General features: G+C 32.7%; 1 protein-coding gene across 1 annotated transcript; it reads left to right on the top strand.

Annotated features, from left to right (window-relative positions):
• The first annotated feature begins 5514 nt into the window (after window positions 1-5514).
• LOC120068016 (isoprenylcysteine alpha-carbonyl methylesterase ICME) lies at window positions 5515-11909 on the top strand. The gene is made up of 11 exons (XM_039019681.1): window positions 5515-5945; window positions 6356-6432; window positions 8010-8079; window positions 8176-8256; window positions 8465-8539; window positions 9103-9204; window positions 9287-9427; window positions 10102-10167; window positions 10259-10402; window positions 10794-10884; window positions 11440-11909. The coding sequence occupies exons 1-11, from the start codon at window positions 5674-5676 to the stop codon at window positions 11599-11601; spliced, it is 1281 nt and encodes a 426-aa protein (XP_038875609.1). The 5' UTR covers window positions 5515-5673; the 3' UTR covers window positions 11602-11909.
• The last annotated feature ends 3371 nt before the right edge of the window (window positions 11910-15280 follow it).

Below are 15280 nucleotides of genomic sequence, written 5' to 3'. Positions count from 1 at the left end.
TTTGTGGTCTAGTCTTATACAAAATTCTTTGTATAGAATATCTCCATTCACATGTCTCCACATGAATGATCTGGATCATATCATTTATAACACTTTACAACAATTGAAGTTTGACCTAGTTGTACTTACGAGCAATATATGAAAGGTCATCGCATTATTGACTGGTTATATCTAATGGACACATAAATATATTTGTAGTGCGAATAGTGCAGCTGTCGGTCTTTCGTGGAGTGCCTGACAGTTAAAAGATGTTGAATAATATAATTAATATAATTAAAGGAGTTTAATTAATTATTCAAGTACCATTGAAGCTTCAAGTTACAGGTCCATGAGGTCCCCTGTAGCTCAACAGGGATTAAATGAGAATCAATTTTGGATTAATTTGAATTGTTCAAATTAATTGAGGGAATTAATTATATGTGATATAATTAATTTAATCTAATTACATATGATATAATTGCTATAATGTATTTTATACATTATAATATAAAGTTTATTTGAGAGGAATTAAATATTTAAATATGATTCAAATATTAATTATATGAATTGTATTCATATAAATAAAGTTAGTATAAATGAGATTTATATTAAATACCGTGCATTAATGAGAGAATGAAAACTATAGGTTATATGTTATATTTGATATAACACACAGTTTAACATATATTATATGATAAAATGGTTATCATATATATATATATATATATATATTNTTATTAAAATAAAATTTTTAATTAATTTAATTTTTTTAAAAAAATAATTTTGGGAGGGAGTTGTAACTCCCCTCCTTTTTCTTTCTACAACTTACATGAGCAGGAGTGGTGTAAGGGGTTGTTGCCATATTCTTCTTCCCTTGAGTTTGATAGTGCAGAAACACATAACACATACAATTTTTTCTCGGAGAAAAGTTCTCAGGCTTTCACTGACTCCTTCCTCTCAATTTTCCTCTCTTCCAAAGTACCAAGAGCCCACAACTTCTTGGATTCTCATCCTAGAGAATACAGATAAAGCTTTCATGGTGGTGGCCAAATTAGGGTTTCAAGTTCGTTGCAATTTTTGGAAAGAAGATTACGTGAAGAAGATTAGATCATCAAGGGTCAGTAATTCTTTCTATCTATTTTCTCAATTTCATTTTGCATGTTGTAAAAATTTTCTTTTGTTGCATAATCTTCTCTGTATTATCCTGTTAAATTGAACATTTTGTAAAAATTGGGATTTGGGACCGATCCCCGTTTCCGCTCACGAACCTTAACCTGTTCCTTCATATCTGACTTTGACAATTGAGAGCACTCATAATACGTGGGTATTAGATTTAGGTGTGTCATTTCATACTACTGGTCAACGTGACATTTTGGAAAATTATGTTGCAGGAAATCATGGAAATGTGTATCTTGCTGATGGAGAACCTTTGGAAGTTATTGGTATCGGTGACGTGAATATAAAATTAGCAAATGGTTCAATTTGGAAAATTTGCGAGGTACGTCATGTCTAAAATATCATGAGAAACCTAATTTCCATTGGGCAATTAGACAGTGAAGGATGCGACGTGTTCTTTGGAAAAGGAAACTGGAAAGTTACAAAAGGTGCTACAATAATCGCTCGGAAGCAAGTTAGGTACTCTTTATGCCAACAACAGTAACAGGAATATGGTGGCCATTATTGATAGTTTAAGTTAAACTGATTTGTGGCACAACAAACTGGGACATATAAGTGAAAAAGGTATGAAAATTCTTCACCCTGAAGGGAAGTTATAGAGACTGAAAGCAGTTGAATACAAGCTATGTGAAAGCTGTGTATTTGGGAAGCAGAAGCGTGTTAGTTTCTCAAAGACAGGAGTAATGAGAAAACCAACAAAGTTGGAGTTAGTGCACACAGATGTATGAGGGCGTATCTTTTCTTGGTGGTTTTAGATATTATGTGACCTTCATTGATGACTCAAGCAGAAATGTTGGTCTTATTTTCTCAAACATAAATATGACTTTTTTTTTTGTTTTTTTTTTTTTTTTTTTTTCTATTTTCAAAACTTGGAAGGCTATGGTTGAGAATGAGATAGGTCTGAAGGTTAAGAACTTGAGGTCAGACAATGACGGTGAATATGTTGATGGAGAATTAAAAAAATATTGTGCAGACAATGGAATTGTGATGGTAAAGACCATTCCAGAAAACACCACAACAGAATGGTGTGGCTGAAAGAATGAACATAAAATTGAATGAACATGCCAGAAGCATGATATTACATGAAGGATTGCCTAAGACATTCTTGGCAGAGGCAATCAGCATGACGACCTATCTGATCAATAGGAGTCCAACCATATCTCTAGAATTGAAGTTGCCTGAAGAAGTCTGAAGCGGTAAACAAGTAAACCTTTCTCATATAAAGGTTTTTAGTTGTGTGTCTTACTTTCACATTGATGCTGTAGACATGAGTAAATTAGATGTCAAATCCAAAAAAATATTATTTTATTGGATATGGTAGTGCTGATATGGGGTATAAGTTTTGGGATGACCAAAACAGAAAAATACTTAGAAGTAGAAATATGATCTTCAATGAGGAAGTTTTGTATTAGCACAAAACAACAATGATTTTGAGACAGATAAAAGTAGAGAAGAAAAGACTCAGTATATAAGTCTTCCTAGATTAAGACCAGATCAACAGAAAGTAAAGATCAGAGTACAGTTACTCCTGAAGAACCAGTACAAGAGTCCAAGGAACCAGTTTTAGAACCTGAGAAACTAGTTGTTGAGCCTGATAAAATTCAAAGAACACCACCTACTACAGTTAGGAGGTCTAGTAGGACAATTAGACCACCATAGAGGTATTCTTCTTCTTTAAATTATATATTATTGACTGACAGAGGTGAACTTGAATGCTATGATGAAGCGGTTCAACTGAAAGATTCTGTCAAGTGGGAGTTGTCCATGAAAGACGAGATAAATTCTCTTATGACGAATCGAACATGGCAACTGACTGGGTTACTAAGAGGTAAGAAAGCTTTTTAGAATAAATGGGTTTACAAAATGAAGCAAGAACCCGATGGCAGCAAAAGATACCAAGTAAGACTTGTAATCAAAGGCTTTCAATAGAAGGAAGGTATTAACTTTAATGAGATATTTTCTTTTGTAGTTAAACTAACTACTATTAGACCTGTATTATCGATAGTGGCAGAAGAGAATCTGTTCCTGGAATAGATGGATGTAAAGACAAAATTTCTTTATGGTGATTTAGAGAAAAAAATTTACGTGGTACAACCATAAGGATCCATAGTACAGGGGCAGGAAAAATGGTTTGCAAACTTTAAGGAGCCTATATGGTCTCAAACAGGCTCCCAGACAGTGGTATAAGAAGTTTGATAGCTTTATAAACAATAATGGATTTCAGAGGTGTCGGGCAAATCATTGTTGCTACATAAGATCTTAGGGTAACTCTTACATAATTTTATTGCTATATATTAATGATATGTTGATAGCAAGTGTAGACAAACAGAAAATTTTAAAGATAAAAACTAGCTTATCTAAAGAATTTGATATGAAAGATTTGGAAGCTGCCAAACAAATCTTGAAAATGAAGATCGAGAGAAAAGATGGTACATTGACACTGTCACAAGAAGAATATGTGAAAAAATTGTTGAATTGATTTCACATGGAAAATGCAAAACATGTGAGTACTTCTTTAGCTTGTCATTTTAATTTATCTAAGGAGCACTCACCCACTATTGAGTAGGAAAAAGACCACATTGCTAGAGTACCATATGCTTCAGCTATAGGTAGCCTGATTTATGCCATGGTTTGCACAAGACCAAACATTGCACATGTAGTGGGAGTTGTTAGCAAATATATGAGTAATTCCAGGAAGCAACACTGAGAGGCTGTAAGGTGGATTTTCATAATTTTTTTAGAGGAATAACTGATTATGCTCTACATTTTAAGAAGTCAGATTTTAAACTAAGGGGCTATGTTGATGAAGATATGGCAAGTGATACAGATGACAGAAAAAGTACTATCGGATATGTTTTTACTTTGGGTAATACTGCTATTAGTTAGATTTCTAGACTGTAGAAGATAGTAGCTTTTTTTTACTACAGAAGCTGAGCATGTTGCTATTACTGAGGTAAGTAAGGAGATGATATGGCTTTAGTCCTTCTTAGAAGAACTTGGCTTGAAATTAAGAAAGGGGACATTGCATTGTGACAGTCAGAGTGCTATTCATTTAGCAAAGAATCCAATGTTTTATTTGAGAACAAAACACATATAGGTGAAGTATCATTTTATTCAATCAATTTTGGAAGACAGAATGCTAGTACTTGAAAAAATATCAAGAAGTCAGAATCTAATAGATATGCTTACCAAATGCGTTCCTGTTGATAAATTGAAGTTGTGCACAACTTCAGTTGGACTTCTCCATTAATAGAGAGAGGAGTTGCTACCACTATAGGGGAGACATGATGCTTGTATGGTCTCCAAGTGGTGGATTGTTAAGAAAATATGGAGCCTAAAATCAAAGTCCATTTGCTTTGTTGCTTAACCCATAAGCAATCATATGATTTGCTATTTCGAAGGTGGGATATCATTATAGAGAAAATTTGGGCAGTTAAGAACTTTATATATAACACAAAAATTTGAAGAAAAATGATAAGTGAGCCGATTTTTTTGGTGTGTAAACTCTTGTACTATTCTCTTTGACTATTTTAGTAGAACTTACATCGATAGTAGAGAACGATGTAGTCCATATTGGGTGACCAATATAAATCGGGTGTCATTTCTCTTCCCTTAAACTTGATTTATTATCGTTCTTATTGCTTGAAAGTTTAGGTTGGTTTATCTATTATTTTAAGTTGTCGGGTTACAAATTGTTTATTCCGCATAATTTGGAATTCGAAATTGATGTGAGATTGTTGGGTAATTTATATTGTCTGAATTTGGTTGATTAATCTAGATTAATATATTATTATCCGCTATCATTTTTTAGGTTAAAAAAACTACACTAAATATCCACAACTCAATACAAATCAATTATGCAGCTCAGACACATACTTCTTAAACTAATTCAACTTAATCTTACACTCAAAACATAGACAATTATATCAATTTAGTTCAACTCTACAATCTAAACACATATAATTATTATCAACATAGATAATTATTACCTACCGATGATTGTTATCGACTTAATTCAATTTAATTCTATATGCTAATACACCTATATGATTTAAAATAGAATAGGAGTAAAAATAGGAGTAAATAAATAGTTAGACATAAGTATTAATGAACAAAAGTGATAATAATCCAATTCATAGCAAATAGTCTAGAAGCAATATGAAAGTGGTAAATTAAAGGGAAAAAAACAAAAAAGAAATAAATGAAGTTTGAAACTTTGAAGGGACTCATCAAATGGGAGTCTTTATCTGACAAAGAGATCGTTATTCGGTATGCCACGTAAGCAACACGTGGCAATGTTTTTGGAATTTTGAAACATTCCAAAATTTCCCATTATTTATTTATTTGTTATACGCCAATCGGACAGCTTTTTCCAATCTGTTCCATTTTTAACCAAAATCAGACACATTGATCTGAAAAGCGCTTTCAAATTTCAAATCTGAATCTCAAATTTTCCGGTACCGGTTTGCCCTGTACATCGCCTTCGATCCCTTCGTTTCTCCTCTTCTCCGGCCGTCGATGGCGGCTCCGGCTGACCGGCTCCGCCCTGTCGTGAAGTTTTCCGGCCAGGGGATTCGTTTTGATGAGGATTCCGCGGAAACTCGGCCTCTGCTTTCGAGGATGTTGACTTATCCGATTGGGATTATTCACCACCAGTTGCGCCGCCGTCTCGGTGCCGGGAAGCCCCAAGTGCCGCGGCGTCAGCAGTCTTTCAGTCGAGATTTTGGCCATGCAGCTGCGGAAACTCTTCTTATTACTCGGTTGAGCTTCACTCTCCTTCGATCTCTTGGGTAATATGAAATGGATTCTCTTTGTCTCTCTTTTGTCGATTATTTGGAAGCCTGAATGTTCTGGTTGAGTGGTGAACGGGAGAGTGAGTTGGATTATCTCCTGAATTTGCGGCGAGTTCTTCGTGTATTTAGAGTTCGCAGCTGGTTTTTTTAATACCTAACACGATGTTCAAAGTTTCTTCCTATAATTGAAAGGATTTGTAGTTCATAGCTTATAGTTTCATGCTTTTCTGCTCCTAGGGATCACTTTAATTTGGAATCTCTTATTTTATTAATTTCGTTTGTTTGAACAGGAGGATCAGTTAAAGTTCTAATTAATCATGGAATCTTTACGTAATGAATATTAGTTTTGCTTGTTCAGTGGACTCTTTCTCTCTTTCTCTGTATCATGATCCCTTCTTTTTGTTCAGGGTAGGGTACCGGTGGGTCGTAAAATTAACTGCACTTGCAGTGTATGCCATTCTTCTCATGCCCGGTTTTCTTCAAGGTATTTGTTCATATAACTTATTGCATAAGTGCCTTTTGCTTTGAACAGTTCTTTTTGTCCTGTAAATTCTTCTTGCAATTTGGTTGCCTTTAATATAAAATCTGGGGTAGAGGTTTTATGGCCCAAATTGAAGCACTAATAGAAACCTCTGCTCAAATTAGTCATATCCTTTCATTCGTAGTCTATAAAATCGGTGAAGGCCATACTGTCTGTCTCACGTGCTTTCCTCACTAACTTCTTAATAGCACTTCCTATTTATCAATCCCGTCCTTATGGGCTATCATTTTTGTACTTTGAGGAATATCACTCGACCAATAGCCAAGTTTTATGATATTTAGCTTAATGAAGCTTGTAGTATGTAAATATTTTTGTAAAGAAAGGGTGTCTAGGTTTACTTCAGAGTCCTTAGCCCTTCCATGACTAGATCAATCTCATGGTGGTTAGGTTCATGACATCCCTTGTTCTTTATTTTTGCTTATCCATGAATTTTCAATGGGAAATGAAAGGTTTGTGTTCTAATGTACGTATCCTTTACATGCCTCAATTGTGTTTAGAAATTAAAAAGAATGATGGAAACGAACACTCAACTGGTAGCTGCACAAGTAGATCATTTAATAATTCTCTGTTCTCTGTTAAGCGAAGGGAGTCCATGCACCAATAGTTTTCTAGGGCCAAGCCATAACAGATGATAGGCTATACAATCATATTTCTAACATCAGTACTTTACTCAAAACAATGTCTCTGCCTCTTAGGTGATTAATGGATGAATACCCTTTGTTTTGAATACACTTTGTTTTGTCCCAAATATTATTGATTCACTCAGTTTTTGGTAAAGATAAATATTTTAACTCGGGTGCAAGGATAGATACGCTTGGTCTTTAATGAGTAAGTTATAGTCCACTATATGGAAATCACTTTAAACTTGGACAGTATTCTGATGATCATCGCAGCTCTCTGGCTGGATATCACGTGTACAACAAATTGGTCAGTGAATTCATCAATCTATATGAAAATACTAACTCTTGAGTTTTCAGAAATATCAATGAAAGTTTTGACTTTTGAGGCAAAAAAATGAAAACCAAAAAGTTAGTAGTTGTTTATATTAGCTGTGAAGTATCCTTTTTTTTTTTTTGTGTTATTGTTATTGTTTATTTTTTGTTTTGTTTTACACTTCTATCTATGGATATTAGGTCATCTTCGTTCCATTATTACATGACAGAATTTAGAAAATGACTAAAAGAATTAGAGAGTAATAAATAAATAATAAAATAAAAGAAAAAAAATGAAGGATGTGGGGGAAGGAAGGGGGATAAAGGGAGATACATGTGTAGCTATCAGCTATTTGAAACTTAAGTATGCATGCATTCCACTTATAATAAATTCATTGATTTGGCATATGCGATGCAATTTTGGCCTTGATTTGAACATTTTAGTTACAGTCTAAAGAAAGAAAATATAATGCCCTCATATTAATGTTGCCATCTTGACTTACAGAAATTTTGCTGAAATATTATTATTGGAAACATTTGATTGTACTGGATAAATTGGCATATCTGATTAGCTTTTGTTTACGACAGTTATGTATGATTATTACTTCTCAAGTCAGGTTCGGAGGGATATTATTTTCGGAAATCAACCAAGAAATAGGTATGTGTTCTAGGACAGGTTATTGTTATATTTGTTTCTTTCTACGTTGACCATTATCTAATTCATGACTTTTTTTTTTTTTTGGTGATGTTTCAGCTTGGATTTGTATCTACCTACAAATACTGATAAAAAAAAAACAGTAGTGATATTTGTTAGCGGTGGAGCTTGGATTATTGGGTAAGTGTAGATGATTTTGCATGTCCATCCTGAAATGAATCTTGGCATTGGTTTCATTTCATTCAGCTCCTAAAAATACTCGTCTTCTAAGCTATAAAATTTTATTACTAAAATACACTCCATGATATTATTCTTTAATCTTTTCTGTACACCGGTGAGTTTGTTTCCCAATCTGGCAATACAATATTAATGTTTGTTAATGATTTAGGAATAAAGCATGGGGAGCACTTTTAGGACTGCAGCTGGCAGAGAGAGACATTATTGTAGCCTCAATTGACTATAGGTAGTGCATCATGTTCAAGCATTACTACAAGGAACTTTATAACTCTTCTCCCTCTTCTTTTCTTCATTATTGTTAATATTATTTTCTTCTGCGGGGGCAGGGAGGAGTCTGCTGGTTTTATGGTTCTCTGTTAGACTTATTTGAATGAAGAATGATGGGTGCAAGAAACATGTCTGAATGGCACGTGTCGATCTAAGAAGCTTAGACCTTTAGTTTGGGTGATGTATCTGTGCCCAACATGTTGGACAATTTCTCTGACACTTGTTGGACATGGGTTCTATTTATTAGTACGATAGACATCTGACAAATCTAGTTGTTCAAAGTTAATATATGTTTGAAACTTCTTAGATATGTGTCAAACAATTGTTAAGCATAATCAGCCGACAATAAATTTTGCGAGTTAAATATAACAAACTCGTTTTTATAAATGCACAAGGAAACTTCAAATTTCTCTCTGGCAGAGAAATATTAGTTTCTTGAAAAATGCATATTTTAATAAACATGTTCTTTTTATATCCGTGTCTTAGTTTTCTATCTTAATCTCATAACTCTCTACTTTGCAGAAACTTCCCTCAGGGTACAATCAGTGACATGGTGAAAGATGTTTCTCAAGGGATTTCATTTGTATGCAAGAATATAGCAGACTACGGAGGAGATCCTGATAGGTGACTGAATAATTTCTTCATTTCTTTCATCCTTCATCATATGCTCACTATCTTATTATTTTATTTTGCCCCATCTGAATAGAATCTTTCTGATGGGACAATCAGCTGGTGCACATATTTCGGTTTGTGCCCTCTTGGAGCAAGCAATCAAAGAAGCCAGAAAAGGAGAGAGTGTAGATTGGAGTGTCTCCCAAATAAAAGCGTATTTTGGTTTATCTGGAGGGTAATTTTCAATAATTGCATCATTCTTATGGCATTTAAGGGATTCCCATGAAATTATACGATTAATAATTCCAAGCCTCTTTGATTTGTTTACAATTGAAAATAGCATGCTTTGCCGCCAATCTTGAATTTTCCCTTCTTTTCAAAAGACCACTGAGATGAAGTACTTTTTTGTTTTATTCTTGTGCTTAAGAGGTGCCAGATAGAATAGAGCAGAATGAGAAGAATTTAAGCCATATACGTCCCTATGTTTTCTGGACTTGCTGGGTAATTTTTTACTTTCCTTTCAGAGTATAGCTTAAGGGACCTTATGGAAAACTGAAAGGTTTCCAGTTGGTTGATCCTTTTTGGTGACAAGGGTTTATCTATCTTGCAACTCCTCTCAAATTCTTTATTATCTATATGAGGGGACAAGGGGAACGCCGTGCATTCTATAGATTTCAAAAGTTGAATCCTGTGTTTTAGGACTTAATTTCACAACAGTTCATTAGTCAAAATGTACACTTGCTGGAAAGTAGTAGAAACATCTTTAATTGGCCATTTTTCTTTCATATTTTATTTCATCACTTTATATAGTCCCAGTAATTGATTACTGTGCAATTTTCCTTCTTGTTTGGTTCATGGATGAGGACCCTGTACTCTGTGAACTCTGAACTCTGTGAACTCTGTGAACAGGTATAACTTGTTGAAACTAGTTGATCACTTCGATAGTCGGGGTCTATATCGTTCCGTCTTTTTGAGGTAGGTTCTAATGGTCTATTTTCTCTTCATTAACTGACTAATTTATGTCAACGTATTCTTTTTCAATTTGAGCTATTTTGTTTCTCTGTAGCATAATGGAAGGTGAAGAATCTTTGTCCAAATTTTCCCCAGAAATAAGAATCCAAGATCCTAGTGTTAGTGATGTTGTATCCAGTTTACCTCCTTTTGTTCTTTTCCATGGCACTGGTGATTATTCCATTCCATCAGATGCCAGGTTAGTGCGTTTCTCTTATTGAATTCCATTTCAACCTTTAATTTTGTATAAATTGGTGAAGATGTGAAAAAAAGTATTTTTAGTGGTGTAAAATATATACTTGGAACGGGAATTGAAAAAAGCATGCTTGGTCTTCTATTTATTAAGATTTCATAGTTTTTCTGAAATCTTATAATGGACGCTTGCTAATCAACTCCTGCTCTCAGACTAGTATATAAATTATGCATATTTATGAAACCAGTAAAAATAAAAGAAATCCAATTATGCCCTACATATGCTGTTCACGACTTCAAGCATCACTTGGCCATCAAAAAACAGAATCATATTCTCATGGTCGGATGAATAAGTTCTATGTCCTCTTTACTTTCAAATGCTAATTTCAAAATTTCAGTGAAACTTTTGGGGAGACACTTCGGAAAGCAGGGGGACAAGCTGACCTATTTCTCTATGAGGGAAAAACTCATACAGATTTGTTCCTTCAAGTAAGCTAACCTCAAGGCTCTATTGTAGCTTCTGATATTGTCATTTTGTTATTCTCATTCTGTACATTATAACCCTCCTACATGAGCGACTCATGTGCACGCACACACAAACTTCTTTGAGGGGAAAAAAAAATAAAAATAATATGTTCTCATATATATATATATATATATATATAAAGGGCTAAATGGGCATTTTCTCTAAAATTTATCTACCATATTTATGCTATGGAGGAAGATCAGCCAGGATTCAATGCATTATTCTATCACAAGATTTAAGAAGAGGTGTACAAAATGTGGTTCATCTTTTTCTGTCTGTTTTTATATTTCACAAGTTTTTTTAACAAACTCGTGACTGACTTGACATATTTAACCAAAAGTATATATACCTTATATAAATACCCTTATAAAAGGAGGGGCAACTTAACCATTATGTTTCAAGCAGACAAAAAAGATAATTGTTACCTTCGTTTCATGTTGTACTTGGGAAGATGAGAGATTCCTGCTTGCATCCTTCTACAAAGTCATTTTGTGAAACTTCTTGATTACCTTTTACAGGATCCTTTTCGGGGAGGCAATTATGAACTTTTTGATCAAATAGTTGCCATATTACATGCTGGTGATGAAGAAGCTCTTGCCAAGGATTCTATGGCACCGCCAAAACCACGCCTTGTTCCAGAGATTCTGATTAGATTGGCACGAATGGTTAGCCCTTTCTGAATCCTTCCTCTGTCTTTCTGCTTTTCACAAACAAATGACCAAGTCTGTGGGTAGTATCAAAATATTACCAGTGTGTTCACTTTGTGTCTTGACTATATGTATCATTGTAAATCGGTTTAGAAGCTCCTGAATCCAGTCTGCAATTGCAGTTGCAGGAGAGTATTCAAAACTTCTATTCGTTGTAGCATCATTGATATTAATAGTGCCTATTTGTTGGTTTAGAAAGCAATCTTAAGATTGCCCATTGATCATGTATTATTGTTTGAATACTTAGCTATATTATTTTTACCGATTCGTTTATTCGATTTCGACTGTGCGTTGTTTTTAATATTATTATTTAGACTGCCAACTGATTGTTAAATTGAAGAGGATCAAGTTACGGTTCACTATATGAACTGCCACTAATACGAAGCAAAAGATTTGATCGAAGTATTTCAATGTGATTAGAATTACTTCCAAGTAAGTGCCTTTGAAGAATTTTTGTGTTTGGTGAAAGTGGTAGTCCATACAATATATTTGTACTCTTTTAAGTACTTGGACTGGCTAAACTGTGACTTATAAATGATAATAATTCCATCAGATGAATGAACCAAGAGGAGGGTATATAATTAAAGAGGAGGGTATATATTTAATTAGTGACATTCATTAGACCATAATTTTACTTATTTAATTTTTTTTCTTACTGGATGGAGGATCAAACTTTAGACCTCGAGACTAATAGTAGTAGTTCATGTCAGTTGAGTTACATTCACCTCATGTTTGGTGAGCAAATACAGTGCTTCTTCTATGAATTAGATTATTTAACCATAGAACATGCATACATTTTTTTTTTTTTTCATATTTTTACTTCTATAAAGTTTCAGCAAAGGATGCAAATCATTAGTTTGGACAATACATATGTAGAAAACCTATTTTTTTTTTAGTATTTATTCACTAAATTGCCCTTTTTCTTTATGTGGTGGAGATAGTCACACGTAATGACAAATGACCTCCATTTCACCATATTATTGATAGTATTACTAATTCATCTTGGGTATAACTAAAATTTGATAAAATTTCTTACACTTTAATGAACATTATCAGGAACAAAATTTGTTGTTGCAAAATAAAAATAAAAATTGATACTTAATTTTGATGAGATTTTAATAAGGGCTAAACTGTTAAGAAACTAAATTATTATAAATTTGAAAATAGATTAATTCATATTAAATTGTTATTCATAAGTGCTTGATAATAGTATTAATTTTTAAATGAATTATTATAAATTTGAAAATAGATTAATTCATATTAAATTGTTATTCATAAGTGCTTGATAATAGTATTAATTTTTAAATGATTTGTGAAATCTAAGGGGCTATGGAACATTGAATAATAGTTTGTGGATTAAAATAATCTGTATTTGGAGTACAACAATTTGTGGGTAGATGTAGGATGTATATTATTTTAGTATGGATTACAAATTAGAAAAATGATAGTTATAAAAGTAGTAATCACTAAACAATTAAGATTTTCAAATAGTTTAGATCGTCCATGAAAATAAATAGTTTTAGATCATTACAATTAAAAAGATACATAAAACAAAACTTTGTTGCAAAAAAGCCTAAATCTAAATTTTAATAGGATTTTTATTATTTGCAACCAACTCATATGTTTTTTTCCCCAATTATCTAAATCCTTATAGTTGAGGAGACCTATTAAATAAAATAAATCCTTATTTTAAGGACACCAAATATAAAATAATCTTACTAAAAAGTAAAGAAAAATAGCAATAATAAAAAAAAAAGTTGCTAACTTTTCGATCTATTCATATCGGAGGCATGTTTATATACATATAAACGAGTAGGTTGATACTACAATCAACAAATGTTGGTGTTTCGAAGTATATACAAAACTCTGCCACCTTATATGTGAAAGTGCAGTAAAGTAAAAAATAGAAATCCACGAGATAGATAGAAACACATCAATTAGCATTTTTATCCATATGAATGAATTCCATTGCTTATATACAAATAATTAATGTAAACTATATATATATATATTACAAAAATCGGTGTTTTTAGATATATACAGAAACGCACATAGATGTACGTCATGAAAACATCCAATTTAAATTCTAATGTAGGAGAGTAAAAAAATATAAATTCAAATGTAAGATAAAAAGACAAACAATTACTTATTTCATCCACTTATGCTAAAACTCAAAGACTCGAAATTTATTGTAGGAATGAATTTAAAATTCTGTTTTTACTAAAAAATCTTTCCTGACTATAATACTCGAATTTGGCAGAATTTCATAGGATTTGAAAATATATTACTTAATTAACTTTGCAGATATATACCCACAACTCCTTTCTAGTTACCACCTGCAAATAGAAACGAGAACACCACAAATTTGTTGGAGAAAACACATCTACATACACCATCGAATACTATGGGAATGTATTGAGAATTTAATGCTCAAATTGTCAACCGTAGATGGATGACTGCAAGAGTTAATCAAATGATGCATCACCAAACCTAGGTGATACGTAGCATGAAATGCATTTTTTGGGTGATATTTTGACACTCTTACTTAGTGAAAATAGTCATTTACATGTGTTTTACCCTAATATGTGGTCTTACATAAATAACTTAGTCATGAGAAGATCCTTTTATTAGTTAAAGTTGGTTTTTTTTTTACTGGTTTTAGATGATTTTATGAGCTTTTGTAGAGAATTTTTACTATTTTGTAGAAATTGTGTCGATGCACCCGCATCAAAATCCAAATTCTGGAATTTTGACTATTCGTTCGTATTTGCCATTCTCATGGTTCAGAGCTATTTTTCAACGTAGGAATTGCTTGGTGTACTGATGTGAATATTTTAGTGTTGCACGCAAATGTAGTGGTCAAGTTATAATATTGAAATGACTTGTAAAGCCAAGTATTGTCCTCTAGGATCAAATTAAAAATTATTGTTTAGCTATCTAAAAATTGTGTCAATTTTAACTAAGAGATCGAAATCAAGTTGAGTTTGTAATTTTATAAAGCAATAAAAGAAAGCAATAGAAGTGTATTGAAAATCCAAGATCAAAAGTGTTCTAGGGTATTGAATCCATTATTACTTCATTAGGTATACTCTAGTCAATTCATAGAATCATGTATAAACTTTAAGCCTAAGTCTAGAAACTTAATTCAAGATTACTTCCTCTAAAAACAACCTATTCTCATGCAACTTAATTGTTAACTAATTTCATAAAATCAAGTTAAGAAACAAGGCATTAAGATTTGTCAACAACAACTTTCACTATTAACCTAACTATTTGCATGAAAAATTAATAATAATTTAATGATATCGATTTGATTAAACATTCAATTTCTCAATTAAATATTCAACCTATATATTATCGATGGCCAATCAATAAGAATGAAATACAATATCATTAAAAAGCAATAAGCTCAATAAACTAAGAACCTAAGTTATTTTATGTAATTTAAACACATATGTAGAGACATACAGGTGGATCATGTTTAAATGACAACCTGAACGGTCTGTAGTAGACGAATAAAACTGAGTATTTTATCCTAATGACACTACAGATACGACCCACTTTGTAGTTGTTACAAGTATTGTAAGGTGCTACAAATGATCTGATTCTGATCATTCATGTGGAGACATGTGAGTGAAGGCATCCTATACAA

This window comes from Benincasa hispida, chromosome 1 (genome assembly GCF_009727055.1).
Source record: "Benincasa hispida cultivar B227 chromosome 1, ASM972705v1, whole genome shotgun sequence".
Classification (NCBI taxonomy): Eukaryota; Viridiplantae; Streptophyta; class Magnoliopsida; order Cucurbitales; family Cucurbitaceae; genus Benincasa; species Benincasa hispida.
Note: the sequence above shows the minus strand (reverse complement) of the source record. Positions and strands in the feature narration are given on the sequence as shown.